Genomic DNA, 22290 nt, shown 5'->3' with positions numbered 1-22290 from the left:
TTACAGCAAAGGTAATGTTTCTTATAAACACTGCAACCTTGTAATGTTGTATTTCATATTCAAAACTGGTAGCTCTGTACAGTAGTGTTGCACCTTCAGGGACCTCTTTAAAACGAGAAGAATTGTTTAATGAATAATTCAACTACACAATGATGGGGGAGCAGTGAAAATGGTGCTGGCAGTGAGATAAATATCAGCTGACTGTGTGTTTAGGAAAAACAGCATAAAACTCAAAGTTCAACATCAAACAAACAGCAAGACACAAGACTGCAGAAAATCAAAAGAAACAAAAAAAAAAGCAAAGCAGGACATGTTTATTAAAAATAATGGCACAAGACAAAAAAACACAATTACAATATAATAATTAATAAATAAACACATAAATAAATAAATAAATAAATAAATAAATAAATAAATAATACCTTGCTATCAAGACCAGTCAAGGTCCAGTCAAAATGTAGCCTTAAATTAGGATTTTGAATATTAGTTTTTAAAATGTAGGCAATATATTTAATTGGTTAACACTTTATTGAAATGTATTTTAGCTTTTTTCCAATTTACAGTTTTGGTTAGTACATAGCATATTGGTCAAGAGGCAATGTAATGGCTTAATGTATTTGGGACTGTTGATAATAACCTTAATATTGAATATTCAGACCATCACAATGCTGTGAGTATTAGAGTGACACGCTGCCCTATCAGTACCATCGCAATGCTGTGAGTATTAGAGTGACACGCTGCCCTATCAGGACCATCGCAATGCTGTGAGTATTAGAGTGACACGCTGCCCTATCAGGACCATCGCAATGCTGGGAGTATTAGAGTGACACGCTGCCCTATCAGGACCATCGCAATGCTGGGAGTATTAGAGTGACACGCTGCCCTATCAGGACCATCGCAATGCTGGGAGTATTAGAGTGACACGCTGCCCTATCAGGTCCATCGCAATGCTGGGAGTATTAGAGTGACACGCTGCCCTATCAGGACCATCGCAATACTGGGAGTATTGGAGTGACACGCTGCCCTATCAGGACCATCGCAATGCTGGGAGTATTAGAGTGACACGCTGCCCTATCAGGACCATCGCAATGCTGGGAGTATTAGAGTGACACGCTGCCCTATCAGGACCATCGCAATGCTGGGAGTATTAGAGTGACACGCTGCCCTATCAGGTCCATCGCAATGCTGGGAGTATTAGAGTGACACGCTGCCCTATCAGTACCATCACAATGCTGTGAGTATCAGAGTGACACGCTGCCCTATCAGGACCATCGCAATGCTGGGAGTATTAGAGTGACACGCTGCCCTATCAGGACCATCGAGCTGAACTGTCCTAAAATTACCTTTTTTATTACTACTCTGCTTTCTGTTGTGTGCAATCATTCACATTCAAAACAGCATGTCAGCTCTACCCATGCAATATTAAATGTGTAATAAACTATATATTATGCAATGTCGCTGTTCTAAACTCTCCCTTTCAGATACATTTTGAGGATTCCTGTGGTGGCTGCATTGTACCTTGGTGTAAGGGTTATGAGATAGGAGGTGTCACAGTGTGCAGGCCCTGCCTTTACAGAAACAAATATGAAAGGGTTAATAAATGCTGGAGTGCATCTCACAGAGAGGTTTACAAGACTGGTAATAAAAAAAAATAAAAAAAACAAAGCAAGCCAAAATGTCTACTTTGTCTAGAGTTTTTTTTTTTTTTACACTTTATATATAAATAGGTGTCTCCTCAACTAAAATCAGTGCAATTCATAAATAACGCACCATATGAAAAGATATTACAGAACATGTTTTTTCTTTTTGGTTCAGGTTTTCAGGTTGGCGGTCATGGAGGGCAGGAAGTCATACAGTTTTGCACACCAGGAGGACTCTGTGTTCATGTATAGAAGACAGGGCTTGTAGCCGAGGCCTTCCATACATCCAGACAGGCCAAACCAAAGTCACACAACAATGCAGCATGAACTGTGTAACACTCTGTGTCGACTGCTAAACCCTCTCAGAAGACCACAGCCAAGTACTGATGAAACAATACAAACAGCTGTCATGTAATAATGTTCTTTTTACACATGATGTGTTGCTTAGGAATCTGTGTGCACAGAGGTAGTGATTGAGGACAGAACCCTGATCTCCAGTTCCACAAACCTGCATCTGCTGGGCTAAACTAGGAGTCTGTTATTAGACTCAGATACTAGAAAGAGTTCATTGCAACACACTGTCAACAAAACAGGAAAAACAAAAGCCTGTTGTGACAGGTTTCTAAAGGCAACGCAGCGTCAAGATTGCAGACATAGTGTTAAATTTAAAAGGAGAGCAAAGCAAGGTTTTAAAACCTGTTTCCTTTCAGTTCTAGTGGACCAAGGGGGTTTATTATTTATATAATACTAATATTTTTTGTCATTTCCACAGAGGGCTGGAGTTACACAGCTCTTCTTCAGCATGCACACAACGCTGAAACGTTTTTTTCCATTACATATCGTTTATCAACCACAAACGGAGGAAACACCTCCCCAGAACGTGGTCCCCACCAGAGCTGAAACTTGCAAGAGGTATGGAAATAGATTTGAAAACCTTGTTTAGCACAAAATGAAGAAACTATGACTCTGTTTCCATGCTTTAATCGTTCGCTCCCATGCAGAGGCTCTGCTCTGGACTCTACCTGACTGCTCGTGCATCATTCCAATGGCTTTTGCCTTTGCTAACTCCAGGGCGGTGACCCATCTCTGCCTCTCCACCTCCGAACTTGCCTTCAGGTGGTAGGAGCGGCCCCCGCTGGTCAGCACGATGTTGCATGAGTCCTCCGTGTCGATGTGAGCCATGGCCAGGTTAATGGTGCCTCGACAAGTGTGGGCCATCTCAGCCTGCGTCCTGAACGGCAAAAAGAAGGAGCTTTAAGCCACAGAATCAATGTCGGAAGGTGAAAGAAGGTCGACATGAAAAAAAATCAGTGCAGGTTAATGCGGTCCTCTTGCATGACCTGTCTGTCTGGGATTGTCAGACACAGAGCAAGCAATTTCAGCTTGCTAAAGGGAACGTCTGCAAAATGAATACAGTTCTGAAAAGTGTGCAATACATGTTATGCTCAGACAATATATTGCTCTAGTTAGACGCCTGTGTCCAGTTTTGGTCACCTCACTATCCCAGCTGGGGATAATAACCTCTTCGTAAAAGACTAACGTTCTGACTATATACATTCTTTAGTAAGGTCGCTCCTGTTAAGGCATTTGATTGGTCCCTTCACTTAGTAGAAAGGTTTCACTTGAAGAGGGAACTATTATCATCTAAGGGATACCAAGGTGTTTAATAAACAATGGGGTATGATTGGGGATTATAGATGTTCCACCCCAGTCACTGCTAGAAAATTTAGAACATTTTAAGGGTAGCACAGCTCTTGTTCATTAAAATAATTTGCATGTATCTGAAGAGCAGACAATTTCTATCTAAGGATACCATGCTATTTGGTAAAGAAGTGAGCAAGACAGGAAAAACATGCTGCAAGCAACACAAACCAGCAGGGAAATTGTTTCCCCAAACCCATACAATGATCTAAAAAAAAAAAAAAAAAGTAATTAGTTGTATAAATTTTTAATACTTTTTAAATACTTTGTAAACTCTCAGCAATAACGATCCCTTTCGTATGAATGAAGCTTACATTTCCTGTCTCTTTTCATCGAGTCTTGTTGACATGAGATTAGCATTGCATTCCATTAGCAGTTTACAGGATCATCTGAACAGGATACAGCAAGCTCAATGTCATGACAAACAGATGAGCATTTCTAATACACTTCTAAAGCATTTCTAAAACAGATCCAAGAATGTCCACACCAACTTGAACCACAACTGGATGACTGCAGTTCGACATATAAACTGTAGGTATGGTATACCTACTAATGGATGGATGGATGAACCAACAAAGGCTCACCATAGATCCAAAAACCCTGAAGAATATTTGATCAGGAATGTCCAAGTTTCATCACAATTGGATGAGCGTTTTTCAAGACACAGCTAAATAAAATGCCTCCTTTCTCTGGGGATCTGTAAAAAAGTGCTTGGGAAACATGGAAATATTGCAAGCTCGTTGTGAACTTCACATGACCTTCTTTAGAAAAATGTACAATTAAGCAAGCTGTTTAGCAGTAGAATTAATGTAAAACACAAAACATTCTATTCCACCCTGAAGGTGAACCGGGGGAAATGGGAAATAAACTGTTTACTGAAACAAGGGCAGTGTTACTCAGCTTTTATTAAAATGGCATTGTTGGCTGCACAGTGGAGAACAAGGAGCCAAGTGTTTCTGGTAACAAACAAACAAGCCTGTGTGTGCTGGACAAGCACTCGGGAGACCGGCGATCCAAACACAGGAATTTATAGAAAATAGGTTTGTTCTACTAATGCAGTGGGTTTTTTCAACAGTGCACACACAAAATAGTTTTCATGTTAAAGTAACATTATTCAGCAGGTTTCATTAGACTTTATGAAGCAAATTTAGTCAATGCTATAGGCAGATGCAAAACTTTTGGCCATCGCTCACTTCTGATTCCAATTTTACTCATCACTCAAGGTTATTACAGAGCATGATGTACTGCTGGCTCTAAAAGACGTGTTTGCTAATAACCCCTTGTCACAAAGACGACCGGAGTGGGTGGCGTCAGACCAGAAGCAGGAAATAAACAGACAGAGAGGTGTGGTTTGGTGAAGCTGAGCGAATGCTTTCGCTCAGCATTTAATAAACAGAACAGAAAATAAAAGGTTGGAACAGACAAAACACAGGGTACGGCACTTGAGGCCAAAATAAATAGACGAACAAAACGGACTAGACAAACAAACAAACACGGTGAGCAGATACTTTAACTATTCACTTTTATAATTCACAGTTACCTCCGTCTCCAATCCCGTTCTCCACTCACTGAACACCCAACCCCGACTGAAAGAAACGCGCATCTATATATACTGTTGTGCTGGGATTCAATTACTAATTAATTATTCACTTGAATCCCAGCACGTGAATTAATTCTGTGCAACCCCGTGCTCACATATTACTTTTAACCAGCACGTGAAGTGATTTGTGCCCTCCTCGTGCCTAAATACAAATCTACATTTTTAAATACACGTGAAACACAGACCCGTTTATATCCCGTGTACCAATGACTATACACCAACATTAACACACACACGCAACATACAACACATAATATGCACACAGGGGCGGGGCACATTGCCACACCCCTCAACAGCATTCAGATGTACAGCTGGTCTAGGAATGACAGGGCACTTTAAACATTGATTCCTACCCGCTACTGAGAAGGGACAATCACTTTAAGTAGGTGACTGCAGCTGAATAACAGTTAAAGCATTTCTGTAAGCTGCCCTCATCCTTAAATGAGCTGGAAAGGTACTGTCGTTATTAGACCAAAGCCTTCAGGCACCACAGTGATCACACGCAAGAAGGGAAAAATAGAAACGCAGACTCTGATAAAAGGCAAAGGAGCCCCTCGTGAAGGGCAGTGTGTCTTACACGCTGAGAAACATGTGTAGTGCTTGGAAATGCCTGATATATAGCTTGCAGTACATAGCACTGTGTGGTCCCATACTGGCAGAGCAATGGCACAAGTAGGTTAAAATTAAGAAATACCTAATTGTAGCAGGCAGATGGCCTTCAAGCTTGGTTTTACACAGTCGATATATTTTCATTTATTGATACTGAATCTAGTTTTGTACACTTGAAATCTTAACAGAAATTTGACTATAAGGACTTATTTGTGATAATTGGGACAATTACCTAGTATTTAGCCTTATTTTATATATATATATATATATATATATATATATATATATATATATATATATATATATATACACACACACATACACACACTGCTGTGCAAGAGTCTTAGACATGTTGCATTTTTCTACTCGGATGCATTATGAGCATCAACAATTTACTCAAAGCCTCCACTAGTGTTTTCTACTATTATAACAACCTTGCATAAAGAAGGAAAAACATTGAATGAAGTAGCTTGCATCACTCGATTTTCAAGGTGTGGTATCTGAAGCATAATCAACAAGTACAGAGAAACATCATCTGTAATTGACAAACCCAGGACTGGAAGACCCAAAAAGCTGTCTAACAAGGATGAGCAATACTTGAAGATAATATCCTTAAGGAATAGAAAGCGTTGAATTGACAACAGAACTGGCAGAAGGCACCGGTGTTGTCCATCCATCAACAGTCCAAAGCACGTATGACCATTGTTCCATAGTGCAATTTCTGTGTTCTTGTGCATATTTTAGCCTTTTAATCTTGTTCCCCTTTCTTAACAGAGGTATTCTTACTGCAACACATCATTTAAGTCCTGATTTCAAGAGTGATCTTCGTACTGTTGATTTGATGGACAACGACATCTGTGCCTTCTGCAAGTTCTGTTGTCAATTCAAAGCTGGTCTTCTTTCTATTCCTTAAGGATATTATCTTCAAGTATTGATCATCCTTGCGAGCTATTTCACTCAATGTTTTTCCTTCTTTATGCAAGTCAAGGTTGTTATAATAGTAGAAAACACTAGTGGAGGCTTTGAGTAAATTGTTGATGATCATAATGCATCAGAGTAGAAAAATGCAACACGTCTAAGACTTGGTGTTTTTTCTATTATTATTAATTGCAGCAAACACACAATTATAAATGCAGGTTTACATTGAAATGTTTCTTAACTCTAAACAAACACATTTCTGCTGTAATCTTGAGATAATGTAGATCAGACCCATACCAAGTTGTTCTTTAAATCCAAGTGTAAAAGGTGGATTACAAAGTTAGTTTTGTATCCCTACCCAAATCCTTCGTCTGATATATTGACATGGTCCAGTTTAAGAAGATTATATGGAGGGTACAAGTCATTTTTATTTGTACTTTGCATCCATTTTTAATGTGAACAGTGCACAACATGTTAAATATGGCGTTCACATTGGCAGTCATATAATCCGTTACTTTACAATACACTCCCTCTAGTAAGGGAATGCCCTCAGGTTTTAGTGTTGGAAACCGACTATTACTTTGCTCCGCAGATGGTTCGGATTTGATTAGTTGCTTTTCTATTTCTGCAATCTCTGCCACATTTTCATCGGAAAAGCTGCTGTCCAGTTTATCCAAATTAAAACAAAGGTCGAAGTTAATAACAGGGGTTTCCATTTTGCTATGTTTTTATTTAGAGCGTTTTATTTTTAAATTCTATGCACGGGATGACATTATACACTGCAATGTTTGTTCTGATTGGCTGGTTTCTCATATGTGATGTATAATGGACGGAAATGCACTGCAGTTTTCAAGCACTGAGCCTTCGCTGTGCTGCATAATGAATGGCGTGTGTTAGGGCCGGCCCCAGGGTTATGCAGTGCACTGACACTGAATCCTCCTCTAACAGCTGCTTGCTCCGAGTGGGCTACACACACTAATGGCTCAGCAGATTTGAGAATTCAATTACTCTCCAACACACAGCATGCCATGTTAGAAAAACTTACCAGAAGACAAAGGTTCTTTATCATCCCTTGTAGTGAACATTTTAGAAGTAGGTTTGTAGGTTGGTAGACAAATATGTAGGTATTAGGATTACTGATTATTATTATTATTGCCATGGCTTTTATTTTGCAAGCCTCTATTAAAAATGTATTGACTGATTTATTGTCCTGGTGCCCTTTTCTGTCATCACATCTATATTATATCACCAATTTTAAGGTAATTTTTTCCACTTAGCTTCCATTTTTTAATGACATCTTTAAACAGCTTTAGTGTTCATTATGTTGTTTAGCAATATGAGATCTGATTAATATTACAAGATGATATTGTTTAAAGATGGCACTCACATTAAAAAAATGGAAATATGCGGTGCACAATTGGCCGAGTGCCGCCCAGGGGGGTTAGGTCAGCCAGGGTGTCCTTGGCTCACCACGCACCAGCGACCCCTGTAGTCTGGCTGGGCGCCTGCGGGCTTGCCTGTAAGCTGCCCAGAGCTGCGCTGTCCTCCAACGCTATAGCTCCGAGGTGGCTGCATGGTGAGTCCGCAGTGTCAAAAGAAGCGGTCGGCTGCATGGTGTTCATCTTCACCGCTCCAGAGTCAGCGCAGGGGTGGTAGCGGTCGGTGAGCTGCGCTTAAATAATAATTGGATATTCTAAATTGGGAGAAAATAATAATAAAAAATAGGCGACTACTAAATATTATAGATATATATAAGAACATCTGAAGCTGCTTACTATTTAACACAACATAAAAATGGTATAAATATAATCACGAATCGGGTGATCATTATTATCGAGATTCTTCTCCAAGTCCTTCAATTAACCTTCGATTTGTTTCTTGCTAGTTTTTGTAGCTGTTATCATTCATTTGACTTGCAGAATCGGTGCAGACTGCACACTAAAGTTAACAGGGGCGCAGTTGTTGTCTAAGACAGCCATTGTCACAACAGGCTTTAAAACACTATCATCAGCAGACGCGCACAGGAAGCCTCCTTCAAATGCCTTCCTGCAAGGAGCTGTAATCTGTTCATACTGGGCTCTGTAACATAGACTATGGTAGCTTGTTTCAAATATATATCTTGTCTCAATTCTCTGGAGCATGGACACAGCAGCAGGTAGCATTCTCTACATGCATGCACTTTTCCAAAAGAGACTTGGATATTACATTCACTTGTTGGGTCCAATGTGAAGTTTTGTTTCCCCATAGTTTTCCAATTATAAGCAGAGTTTGTCATATCCCTTATCAAGGTCTGGGTATTGAGAACATATTACAGTGTTAGTTTCACAAGCATGCTGTACTATTATTCCACATGCTGAGTTTCATCATACTTGGCAATGCAAGATTACACTGTACTGCAGTTGTGGGATACTGTCCAATAGCCCAGCTGATCAAATGTCAGTGTATTTTGAAGGAAGCAGCTGTGGCATCATGGCATGTTAACATGCAAAGTTTCTTAAAATAAAATGAAACAGCTACAATGGAAGTTGTTTCACCTTTAATGAAATTACCAACTTGTCCATTGCCACCTTCTTATTTTTTCCATGTGAATCAAAACATATTTCTGCCCTTTTTAAGGTATTTTTCCCCACTTTCCTACCAACGCTTTTTAAATAACATCAGTGATAAATATTTAAAAAAAGATGATATTGTTAAAGTTGGCGCTCAAATAAAAAAATGGATGCAAAGTGGGAAAAAATACAGAAGTGTGTCGAAGTAAGATTCGATACACGAAGAAGAAACAGAAATGCGGTAAGTTCAGTTAAACATACCTTATGGTAGTTTGGTTAAAGGTGAAACTACTTCCATTGTAAATATTTCATTTTTAGCTATCAATTGCCATTCCCAAGTTATAGACCCTTGTCCTTTGGGAAGTTTCTATTCAAACCAATCAGGTCTGTACTCATGCAAAAGTAGAATGTCCATACCAAGGTTCATTACAGGGAGCAGTTCCTAAGACAAAGCATACAAGTGTGACATGCCTCCACTAGCTGTCTCCCTGAACCCATGCAGGGCCTAAAACCAGCAGCCAAGGGCCACAGGGCATGCCCATGCTCCTTCATCCTCCTTAGTTCCTGTAATAATTTAAACTGGTGTTGGGATTTTCTTACTAGGTCTAATAGAGCAGACATGGTTGCTTTGCTGTAACACCAATTTAATTATATAGAAGGGTGAGGAATTCCTGATAAGTTGCACACAGTTTCCAGAAACACTATGCTTTTGCTCAGACAGTGCAATTGTGCTATTGTTGTAAACTAGAACAGCGTTCTTGAAAGTAAAGCAGCACAGAATATAAACTTAGCACTGCACTTGGTTACCTTCTAGCTTTATAGTTTTGTTCCTATTGCACAGAAGCAAAAGTTTAGTAATCGGAATCCCAATAGATTTGGTCGTTAGCAGAATTAAAATGTACCTGGAATTCACATGGCCACAAATCTCCAGGAAACATAAATCCATAGATCTGACATGGGGAAGAACAAAATATCACATTCACAGCCATGCTTTCAAAATAACACACATTATTGTCCATTCATTGTCTCTTTGGTTTAAAAGAAGAATGTCAAGTTAAATATATAAAATGCATTATATAAACATTGGAAAAAATATATATATATTGTTTTACACTGGTAAGTCATAGCAATACATACAATGGGTTGGATTCTGTAAATATAAAATCAGAGCACCCTATATATAACCATGGCCTACATCCACCATGTGTACATGTGGCCTTGAAGAGACTCCAGCGAAGAGCTACCAGACTAACCTCAGGGCTTAAAGGAATGAGCTATGAAGATATGTTGATGGAAATTAATCCACTTCTCCGAGAACAAAGAAGAATTAGGGGGGGGGGCTTGATTGAAGTCTTTAAAAACTAAAAAGGAGTTGACAAAGTTAACCAATACTTCAAGCGCAAGACTGAAACCTGGATTCGAGGACACCGTTGGAGATGAATTTGAAACTTAGGATAGAGGGTAAGAGACAGATCTTCACACAGAGTGGTGGTATGGAAGGGGTTACCTAGTCATGTTGTTGATGCTGAATCAATGGGATCTTTACTTGACACAGTTTTGGGCCAAATGGTCTTCTCCAGTTTATCAGTTTTGTTATGTTATTAAATTATAATATTTTTAACAAGCGAACAACCTCATTAAAGCTATCAAGATATTTAGTGAGCAAGCTGACTAAGTGGGATAAAATAAATGTCCCAACCTCAAGTACTAGAACCCTGCAGGACTGGAGAATATCTTTTTGAATAACTGTGCTGTACATTGCACCCTATTTGGCATCTGCACTGGTTGGCATTGGCAGGAAGAAGGCATTGAAAGCCAAAAACAGAGCAGGTGTAAAACGCTGGGTCCTTAAACAGTTTCAAGTCTGCCACAGCAGTCTGGCAGGAGGGTTTGGAACAAGCTAACTATGCAACATCAGGAGCTGTCACTGTCGCATATACATGCTTAGATACTGCAAGTCTCGTTGTAGCAGCTCCAGCACTGCAATGATTAGGGGCAGCTTAAGGAAACAAAGCTAGACTAAATAATGCAGTCACCTTTTTACTAAATCACTGTAATCTTTAATACTATATTAAACCCGCTTAACGCTGCAAATTGTAAATTAATGAGGTGTTAGCATTTTAAAGGAAGGTGTTCCAAAGTGGACTGCCAGTAGCTCAAATAATCAGATTAAAAAGTGATGTCAAAACTACACTGTTTCATTCAGTTCTCCTATTAGCTGTCAAATCATACAAATGTGTTGCATGTGCGAGATCTAGAAAATATTTCAATTTCAAAACTCCGATCCCCAATACCAGGTTAGAGAAAGCTCGGTTTGCATGCCTGGAAAGAGAAATGATCTTTCAACGCCTTCTTTCCTGCCACTGCCAGTCAGCTGCTGCTCCTAATAACCCCCTGAAGACAATGATGGGGTGACCTAGTGAGAGACAGACAATATGAAAGCAAGGCATACAAACTGGGAGCTGACTTTAGGCTAGATACAGTATCCATGTGGCAGGCAAACCTACTTACTTCTAAAACACATGCATCTTTTAAAACAGTCAGTTTAAAGTAACAGATTACATTTATGTTAAATGTCAGCATCGATGCCCTCTGCAATAAGCGGTAAACTAAGAAATGTTGAGATTAAGACAATGTCAGAAAAAACATACATAGATTTTGTAAGTAAGTGCATGCACCACATGTTTTAAAATATCACTTACATACCTACCCAACTTTAGAAACCGGTCTTTCTGTTTTGCAATACAAAGATTAATGTGTCTTTAACCTCCTACTGCTGCAAGTAATAGCAGGTGAATAGCCGTTTAGGCACAGGGTGGCAAAGTGGCAAGCAAGTTTAAGACATTGAGCTTGTTGCAAAAAACTACTTAGGTGGGCATGTACACAGAATGGATGAATGAAGTAAACAAGACACCGATGAAATCCCACGTAAACATTAGCCATACGGTGCAACCCTAAAGGTTAAGTACAGTAGCTTCAAGTGTTATTTGAATTGCTTTTGTTACATCTCCCTTATGTTTGCAATTATCCTGAGTGGTTCTGAGTTCAGTTGCTCCCATATTAAGTTATAATCACTTTTATCTAAACCTGCCTTTACCTGGCTTTGAGCCTATCTGGAGTGTCCTAAATGCAGGGATTCATTCCATATCAATCATGTGACAACGTGAGACCCAGCGATTGTAATAACTCAATATTGGGGCAACAGGACCCAGAGAATGACTGTAAACAGCATACAATAATAATGGGGCATGTAAAGAAGCAATTCAAATGCCATCTGAAGTTACTCACTCTGTCATTATCAGTAGCTGGGTGATGGCTTGGTAAGAAGTCCTGTCAAACGTATTGACACACATAGGAACAGACACTTATGGGTTAACAGACTGCGGAAGTCTGCTTTCCACTTGCCAGTTTCAGACTGTTAAATGGCCCTGACCAGAGGAGACAAGGCATCTAATGCAATAACATTAGAGAATAATAACCATGAGGAAAAAAAGATCAATCACAGGGGGTGCTTCAGTTCTACTGCGTATGAACAGGAATTTTGATCATCCTGGTACAAAGCACAATGCATTATTCTTGTATCAAGGTTGTCTGCTCTCCTTGAACAAAATACTGCACAAACTGGTCAATGCATTGAAAAATATTTTTTTGAACCCCCGTCTAATCACCGAGTCACGTGATTAAATGATCCTCTCCTGATTCTAGCAAACAGGGAAACTTGTACAGGCAAAGCACAGGGCAAGCTGAAAACAGTTCCTTGTATAATGATTTAGATTTTTAAGTTATGTTCCTATAAAACTATTATTTCTTTCAAATAATTTCCTAATTAGCTGAGGCCTGAAAACTCCTGGAGTGTACAGTATAGTAGTAAGGCAAGACCTATGGGCTAGTCTCAGATATTTCAACCCCAAGTCAAACTGTTTAACATAGTGTGATAACATATTTACTATAGCCATCTTTCTTATTGGTAGCCAAGCACAAACAAGTACTTTCCCACCATATTTAAAATTGAACTGTGAGATATATGCAGCTCTAATTATATATATCCTATCATTTTAATTCGCTGTACTGTACAAAGTTGGTCGTTCTATTTCAAAACACAGGGAACACAACACTCATTGCCAGGTGCTTCTTTCCATTAATCAATGACAGCTTTTATAAATGACGCCAAAAAAATTCTTCAGACCTTTTAACAAATTGCGGTTTACATAAACAACAGTATTTCATAAATGACTCCAAAGTAACTTTTTGACCATCACTAGTACGACACAGAATAACGCACTACTGTAAACTGCTTCCAACAACTGACATAACGACATGTTTTGTAAACATCTTTGCACAACGCGTACACACTCCTCAATTACCTGTAATATGATAGCAGGCCGTTGCTTAGAACGAACCATCGGCGCTGGTAACCCTTTATGTAGTTTGTCCATTTAAAAAGCCAGCCTTTGTAAGTGTCAGATCCCGGGACTGGGGCCCCTGCTGGTGCAGTTGGTGCCGTACTAGAAGCAACGCTTTTAACCGGGTCGCTCATCCTCCTGTCTGACAGACTGGGGCTTGCACGATAAACAGGGTACCGCGGTGAGGACTGACACTATCCCGCCGAAGCCGCTGCAGGGAGCGGCCGCTTTCCCATAGACTAATCGCCGAGGACCGTGAAGATGGGAGGAGGGTCCCTGATACATAACAACGCGCCCCCTTCACATGACGGTGAATGCGTGAAATAGTACAGTTGAACTAAAAAAAATCACCGTCATGTGACTTAGCAAACCTCACACGTGATTCTAATTGAGAGACGGTGCGGGGATAAAATTCGGATAGGATTGTCATGTAATTATTATTTTTAAAATAGATCATTAGCATGATGTACCAAAAACATAAACGTTTGTGTTTTCTAACTTGTTTTTCATCGGGGTATGAAACCTCAGCCATTAGTCATACAATGCGTAGAAAAGGCAATTGTAAAATAAAAACAGCTGCTGAGTTTGCCTTAGTTTATCAGGGGTTGGACAAAAAAATAGAAACAGCTACCATAAATGTCAATAGGAAGACATTGATTCTACTCTGTTAACGCTTACATGCATTCAGCCCTGTACAAGGCTGTGCTATCGTGTCATAAACTGCGTACTCTGCTTACTACACCCCCTCGTACATCATGTGCTTTCAATAAGTGATATTACTACGCTGATTCATTTCACTGAGTCTCGAGTCTAGAGATATTAGGAACAGAACACACTTTATACTTTCACTAAAATGCATCTGATTGGTTTATATATTTTATTTAAATATTCATGCAAATGTATGCAGATTATTAACCGTAGTCTGGATGGGATTTTTTTTTTTTTTCCATATTAAAATAACCACACAAATAAACTGAATATTGATCGTATGAAACTAAACCCCTTTTATCAAGCAGACTCTGACTCATAAACATACCGTATGTACACTCATTTACAGCATATGTATTGTGTAGAATTGCAGATTTCACTCACAATTGAAATGCCAGATAACATTAAAGTCCTGCCTATGTTAAAAAGCAATACTATGAGAACTGTATAAATTAACTTTATAAAGAGGAGGGAAATAATGTAGTCTCATTATACAGTAGTGTGGAATAAGAACACCTCAAGATTTGTCATTTATTGAGCTTTGCACACAAATGTCTTGACTACAGAATTCATTTTTAAATTTTGCAAACTCATCTTATATGAAACTAATTCAAAACTAAAACTGTGTCTGAAAGTGTCCCTAATGCTAATATTCAGTAAGGCCCCCTTAGAAGGCATCAATAACAGCTTGGCATCTAGTGTGTGTACTTTCTCAAAATCTCTGGTGTAATTTGATTACATTTTTTCTTGAAGTTGTATCTACAGACTTTCTTTTGTACAGGTGGTACTTTTGTCAAGCATGGTACAATGAACTACAGAAGCAATGGGGTGTTTGAATACATTTGCACATTGGTGTATTTGTATTACAACACATAGAAAAGGATTCTACACCTTGTCTACAATTCTGGTTTCTACTTTCTATATACTGGTCTATGGGTTAATCCCCATGATCCATAGAACTTGTTTTGCTTGATCAGATCAGCTAAACTAATTAATTGGATCTTCTGATTAGTACGCTGCAATTGGGACTCACTTTGTTTAGTTCATTGGGGCTCTTTATTCCTGAGGTTAGTCTGCTAGTAGTGGAGTAAAGCACTGGTACCCTGTAATTGACATAAATGTGTACTACCAACTCTAATAATAGTAATGTTTTATAAAGACATTATTAAAGGCTATGGTTGCAGGGCTATATTCACTACTGTGCACAAATGTTACAAAACTAGCAAGAAACAACCAAGATGAATGTACAGCAGGACCTCTTAAATCACCCCTGGAGCTATTCATTTGCAACATTTTTTTTTTCTTTGGCCCATTTAAATTATGTGGTACAGCGTATTGTATTCAGATAAATCCAGCTGTGTTAAGATACAGTAGCAATTCTCACCTGCAGTACCATTTTTTTACCAAAAGATGGCATAACTACTGTTTGTAGGAGAGATATCGAATCAAAGCATTACGCAGGAACAGAAACAGGCAAGTAAGATAATAACAAACAGCTTTCTTTAAGTTAGTACGTTACCAGGAGGGGGGTGATGCTGGGACGCCAGAATCACCGTCGAGCCCTCTTGAGGTGTCGTGGGCTAGTCGACGAAACACTGAGGATGGAAGGTGCCCACTTGAAAACCCCAGAGATGTACCCTACTTAGCTCAATCCAGACGGTTGTCATGCTGATGCGCTGGGGAGGCCGCACTTTGGTTGATCCCCGGAGCCAGCATCGCAGCCGTTGTGTGTGCTGATGCGCCAGGGAGGCAAAATAAGCTGATCCCTGGAGCCAGCATTACACTTCAGCCATTAACACCAGACAGAAGGATATCTACATCATCATATGGAAGGAAACGTAAATGGATGGAGACGCATATGGATCACATTAGTTTACTGTAAAGCTACGTCTTAGTTGGTGCTTATCTTGGCGAGAGCCTAGTTCAAATCAGCATGAAGTTTTAACATCTACTCTCGTGTAATGGAAATCATTATATATATATATATATATATATATATATATATATATATATATATATATATATATATATATATATATATATATATATATATAAAGACACTTTGGATAGCCTAAATTATTTGTAGGCAACTACTGAAGCGCGTCTCCTGAACTCATAGTCAAAGCACATTATAAAGACATACCAAAACCAGACATATATTTATTTGCGTGATTTCAATAAGAACCACACAGAATGAGTGGAAGGAGGCAGTTCAAAAATGTTTTTAAAAAAATGCCATTTGAAGCTACTATGTTTCTAAGGGTCTTGGAGTTCTTCCTCCGTCTCTCTTTTTCTTCCCTCTCGGTAGTCAATGGTTCTAGTTACCCGGCCTTGCATCACCTCAGACCGCTGTCAGAGGCGTCACATCAATTGAGGATGGCTTCCCCTGACCCTGAGATTCTGCGCCACTTTGTGTAATAATAATTCATCAGTCAATAAAATAATTTCTTTATGAAAATCTTTGCCTCGATTCTTGCATGTATTGTGATCGCCAGACATTGATGATGATGTTAAAATGTATCTTGCACATTATTTTAATTAAAATCTTGAAATATGCTATACACATCTTTAGAGAATTTATGTAACACCGTTCTTCATCCAGATCATATTGTTATAAAAATGTCTATTATTATTATTATTATTTATTTCTTAGCAGACGCCCTTAGCCAGGGCGACTTACAATCGCAAGCAAATACAAATACATTCAAGTGTTACAATATAAGTCATACAATAAGAACAAGAAATACAATAATTCTCAAGTGTGACAAACCACAATTCAATAATACAGCAGATAATAGTGAAAGTTACATCAGGATATGATTAAATAGTGATAGTTACATCAGGATATGATTAAGTACAAAATACTACAGATTAAACACTTGGCAGATTACAATATTCTGAGGTACAGGATTAAATGCAGTAAAATAGGGGGCAGATAAGAGCAAAATAAAGCATAATTAAATGAAGGGTGATAGTGTCCCAGGATACAACAGAGGAGTTCTACAGGTGCTGTTTGAAGAGGTGAGTCTTAAGGAGGCGCCGGAATGTGGTCAGGGACTGGGCAGTCCTGACATCTGTAGGAAGTCTGTCTAAAACATTTGCTCAAAGTCTGACTGATATGGATGGAGTACAATACACATGTCTAATGTGACCTGAAGGTCAGTGAGCGACCCCTAATCCAACCACTAGTCCTGCAGGGATCTGCTAAAGTTTACCAGGCACCTGGCCAGTAGGGTCCACTGAGGTGCCTTTTTCTCCCCAATAGGAGCACCAGAGCAGATTGAATGACTCACCATGCACACCACGCGGCCGTGCCTTTACCAGGTAAGCAGCTTGGTGAACCAACCATTGTTACTTTTGTCTCAGTCAGTACCTGTTCATATAGTAAACATGGGCTTAAATGTTTTTATAAAAAATGTATAAAAACTGTTTTAAAACACGTCAGATGTGCAAAGCAATGACATCTTTGGCATTGCACACAGAACAGGATATTCAGGCAGAACAAGGAGGGCGGATAAACAAAAACTGAAAGGAACAACTCAGAAAGCGTTCTTAATCCTGTACTATATAAATTGTTGCACTTTTATAGCTTTTATGATTGGCGTACATAAATGCAGCAAGGTACTACAAAATGTAATTAGTATTGCGTGAAATATGTATTCTACTTCATACCATAGCAAAATATGAGTCAGGCATTCCACTATTCAAAAGGGCTCAAGTCAATTGACTGCACTTACCTTGTCTAATCAAGTGAAATTGATTTATTAGGTACCATGTTGTGCAGCAACTAATCAACAGAGGCCAAGTCTGTAGCCCACAAGGTATCATCAGTCACCTTAATCCTTCTGAATGCCAATAGTGCGAGATCATTATGAAGATTAGTCACAGATTTAGGTGTATGAAAAATTGAATTTGTTCATGTAATCTTTACCACTTTGCAAGGTTTACAATCAGTCATTTGAGACTATTTTAACAAACTAAACAGTGATGGATCTTAAATCTTTCAGAACGGCAACTTTGCAAACAGCAAACCCCACTATGACTAAATCATTTCTTATATGGAAATAAGTCATTTAAAAGAGGATATACCCAAGACCGACTGCTTTGTCGATGTAACTGTTCTGCTACATTGCTGTTTTCCCTCGAGGGTTATTTATTGACCTCCCATTTTACATTACTAAAGTGTTGTGTTACTAGTTTTAAGATGCAATTATTAAGATATGTTTAGATCATTAAAATAAACACCAGGGTTTTCTGATTTTAATTTTCAATGGTCTTTTATATACTTGGTAACTACAGTGTCTTCTAAACCTCTTCTGTCTATTTCCAACATTGTTGAATTATACTTGAACAAGATTGGTTTCTGCTGTGTTAAACCATGCAAACACTGATAAAGGCATAAGCCAAAATATGTGTCTGATTTCTTATAACCATACCAATGAACTGCAGGCAATACCCCAGCACTGAAATACACACCAACACATTGCTCTTGTGAATATATTGTTTTTCTTTATTCACAGTAACCAGTCACTCATATCACTTTTTTCATATTTATTTACTTATATAGAATGTTTTGCTGCAGTAAGATCTGCACCTAAACATGGTCACCCACAGCAGCAGCTCACACACCAAAGTACAGGAGTAATGGTTAACACAAGACCTGGTCTGGGCAATGTCACATGGGGCTTGGAGCAGACATCTGCAGCCAAGAGCTCTCAGGGGGCCCTTGTGAATGTTCTGCACTGGTCTTGGAAGCTCTATGTCTAGAACATGGCTCTGAATGCATCTCAAGGTGGAAACAAAAGCCACTTCTTACTTGGATAGGTATCCCATTTATTCAAAATGCTGTCACTATGATCCAAAATAAACAAATATGTATTTATTTAGAAGAAGCGGAAATACATGTTGGAAAGAGGGGTGCATGCAATTCAACTTTCAGATTTACGAGATTGCTGGTGAATACGAACGTCGATTACCTGCATAAGGGTCTATGAATAACAGTGACAAGATTCAATAGCCCTTTTGAACAATCAACTGCTATGCACCTTAATTTAGACAGATCAGCTCCAAGCCTCTTTTATTTAGCCTCTTTGATAAAGTTACAACACACTTAAAATACAAAAACCCACTGAAAAGAATTGGAATGCTTTAAAGGAAAATACTAAACACAGTCCACTGCGCTCACCCACACTCACACATACACATACAAATACACGCTGGGGAGGGGCGATGTTTCAGCTCAGTATTTCACATCCAACACAACAAATGACTCTAAAAAGAGCATTAGAGAAATAATGGAGGATCAACTTGGACAGATTTGGTCAGCCGCACCAAACCAATTAGTGTTTCAATTAGTAAAAACGCAGCATTCCCTTTCAGACCTTGAGTGTGTGCCAACAAGGTAGATGTAACTTAGTGGTTAGAGGGTTGGTGTGTAGTGTGGAAGTATTAGGATAAAGCAATAGTTAGTAACTACAGTACTAGAGGAGAAGTATATTATATATCTGGGGAAGAGGCAGCCTGTGTAAAAACCATTAGATCCAAATGCAAAGAAACTAACAATGCTCTCATTCTACAAACACCGTTTGAGAAAGAACTTCCAATTTAGAAACAAAAATACATGTTGCTTAAGATAAGGGGGGGGGGGGGGGGGGGGGGTATTTGGATTTTGCTTTGCAACAATTGGTTTCGAATACAGGTCCTGCATATCAGGTGATTGGGAAGGCAATGGTTCAAATAGTTTGTTGAAGCAGGGGTATTACTCAAGGCTTGTGGGTTCTGGGATCACTGCTTTCAAGGGAATTAAAAGGATTACTGCACCTCCAAATGGTCCAGAAGACACCAAACCTCCAACAATAACACTAATGGCCTGCAGAACAATGCAAATAGAATAGATTCATGACAATCTTCAACTCTGTCTGCTGAGACATGCTTTGTAACAAGCAGGGTAGCGTATCAAGAGCCCAGGGTAATGATTGCTCCTGGGAAGGGAACATCTAAGATGTTCATTAAATGGATAAAAGCTACCGCAGCACGCCAATTATTTGCAGAAGCAGCTTACATTTTAATAAACCTGCAGGTCACTCAGAGAGTATGCTGATTCTTAAGGTTACAATAGCAGCCTTTGTGAATCCACACCACTATCTGGAAACATGATTCCAAGCCTTCAGCTGGCATGTTTCCCTGTATTGCTGGCAATTTTACTGTCAGTGAATACCTCACTTGTCCACCCACAAATAAACCAGTTACTTTAAAACGTCCAGTACATGCAGCAGTGGATGTGCAATGAGCTGCCAAGAAACTGTGTATATTAAAAGAGTTCTGGTCATTGTTTTTTACTGTTTCTTAAACACAATATGAGGTGTGGCTGCAGAGTTCAGGGGTTGTTCACCCTAACAAAGGTTTATTACATTTTATTACGTGTGGAAATTCAGGAAATGCTTTACGTTGTATTGTACAAAATCTGTATTGGTGCCCCGTCCTGCCCAGGTGGGGAATGAGAAGGGGGTCCTGGGTGGTGATGTTGCGTGCAGGGTCTCCCAGATGAACCCCCAGCCCCTCCTCACAGCCCCTCTCGGAGCTGTTCTGCAGTGTTGGCTCAGTTTTTCAGCACTGCCTCGTAGGACTGCAACACAAACTGGGAGATCTCAGGGGCACGGCATTTCAGGGAGAGCTGCAGGGAGAGGGGGAATTATTAGTTTATGAGAGAAGAGAGGGAAGTCGGGAGAGAGATAAACAGAAAGGGTATTGGTCTGCATTAAAGGATGCTGCTAAATGTGGGCTTAGAAAATGAGAGAAACAACACAACAGATTCCTTATTTATTAGAGAATCAGCTCAGATGATACTGTAATAAAAAATCTGCAGGGCTGTTGGAGTGTCAAACAGGTTTTACATTGGATTATAATGTGCACTGCATACTCTCAAAACTGTGGGATGCAGTCTAATCATTTTACACTGTAAACTAGACTTCCAAATGTAATTGCTTTTTCCTGTTTATTTGCATGCACATTTTAGAAGAACACAAAGGGTTTGTTATCCATTCCAAACCTGCATTAAAATACAGTGTGAAACACACAACCACCCTCCAACTTGGAAACAAAGGAAAGTTTGTATAGTATGTCGTTTTCAAAAGCTTGACTTATTAAAGTAGTAAACAACTAACACATGCATGCCATTTCTGCAAAAGTGTAATAGTTTAAACCTTTTCAAATAAAGGCTGACAAATCATACTTGGTTTTTAAATACTTTCAGACCTTTCTCACTTAATGTGTATCATTAACTTTGTGATTGGAAGACTGGAAATCAAAACCACACACATATAAACATACAGTCACAGTATACAGTGACAGAAAATGAGAATGATGCCCATTCAGAATTAGCAAATAGGAATGGGTGCATGCGCAAAGAACAAAAACAAAATTAGGTAATAAAAATGCAAATCTTACTACAGTACCTCAGCTTGAAAATGCATTTTTTTGTTAACTTATTTTGGTTTTGCTTTATATTTGGAAAGACAGCAGCTAAACAGCTAAGAAATTGCATTGGAGTGGAGATAAGATCTGTTGTTCAGTTAGTAGCAGAATATAATTCAAAGATACACAGGAAACTACTCATTATTTCCCCTATACATCATGCCAAGACCCATAGGTCTAATCTATACATGTGGTCCTAAAGCAGTTTTGAATCATAATCATTATTATTATTATATAATAATAATAATAATAATAATAATAATAATAATAATAATAATAATAATAATAATAATAATAATAAATGATAACTTGATACATCTTGCATTTTAAATGCAGAGGATAGAATCAAGTGGGCTGGGCTCAATGTTTTGCTATCTTGGCACAACCCTTAGTAATAAAATTATTTTTAAATTTTTTACTTGAGATTTTCACCATTAAAACAGTAAACCACAACTGCTGGAAGGTTCTATCTACTCTTAGTCACTCTTTGTACTTTCTGCATGTCAGGAAGCACACTTCATCAAAACCCAAAGTGTTTTGCCAAACCAAACAGCAATCACAGCTTTTTAAAAATACCAAACTCCTGTAATGAATCTGTAGTGCCTCTGTTCATTACGTCTCTCGTGTGGTTAAGATCACCCCTGAATGAAGGTCAAGTGTAAAGAGTATGGATGCTGACGTCTACCTAA

General features: G+C 38.9%; 2 protein-coding genes across 6 annotated transcripts in view; both read right to left on the bottom strand.

Annotated features, from left to right (window-relative positions):
* The window catches only part of LOC117426706 (oxysterol-binding protein 2-like), a 110050-nt gene extending 96375 nt beyond the window's left edge, over nt 1-13675 (bottom strand). For all 3 annotated transcript variants that reach the window (XM_059033304.1, XM_059033305.1, XM_059033308.1), the window contains exons 1-3: nt 13382-13675; nt 9920-9967; nt 2663-2871 (exon numbers count right to left, since the gene is read on the bottom strand). In XM_059033304.1, the coding sequence (XP_058889287.1) occupies nt 2663-2871; nt 9920-9967; nt 13382-13554 (430 nt within the window). In that variant the 5' untranslated portion in view covers nt 13555-13675. The remainder of the gene's footprint in view (nt 1-2662; nt 2872-9919; nt 9968-13381) is intronic.
* Nucleotides 13676-18615: 4940 nt separating this feature from the next.
* The window catches only part of LOC117426651 (AP-1 complex subunit beta-1-like), a 31761-nt gene continuing 28086 nt past the window's right edge, over nt 18616-22290 (bottom strand). For all 3 annotated transcript variants that reach the window (XM_059033297.1, XM_059033299.1, XM_059033298.1), the window contains one exon: nt 18616-20801. In XM_059033297.1, the coding sequence (XP_058889280.1) occupies nt 20727-20801 (75 nt within the window). In that variant the 3' untranslated portion in view covers nt 18616-20726. The remainder of the gene's footprint in view (nt 20802-22290) is intronic.

This window comes from Acipenser ruthenus, chromosome 11 (assembly GCF_902713425.1).
Source record: "Acipenser ruthenus chromosome 11, fAciRut3.2 maternal haplotype, whole genome shotgun sequence".
Lineage (NCBI taxonomy): Eukaryota > Metazoa > Chordata > Actinopteri > Acipenseriformes > Acipenseridae > Acipenser > Acipenser ruthenus.
This window is presented reverse-complemented; position numbering and strand designations above follow the sequence as displayed.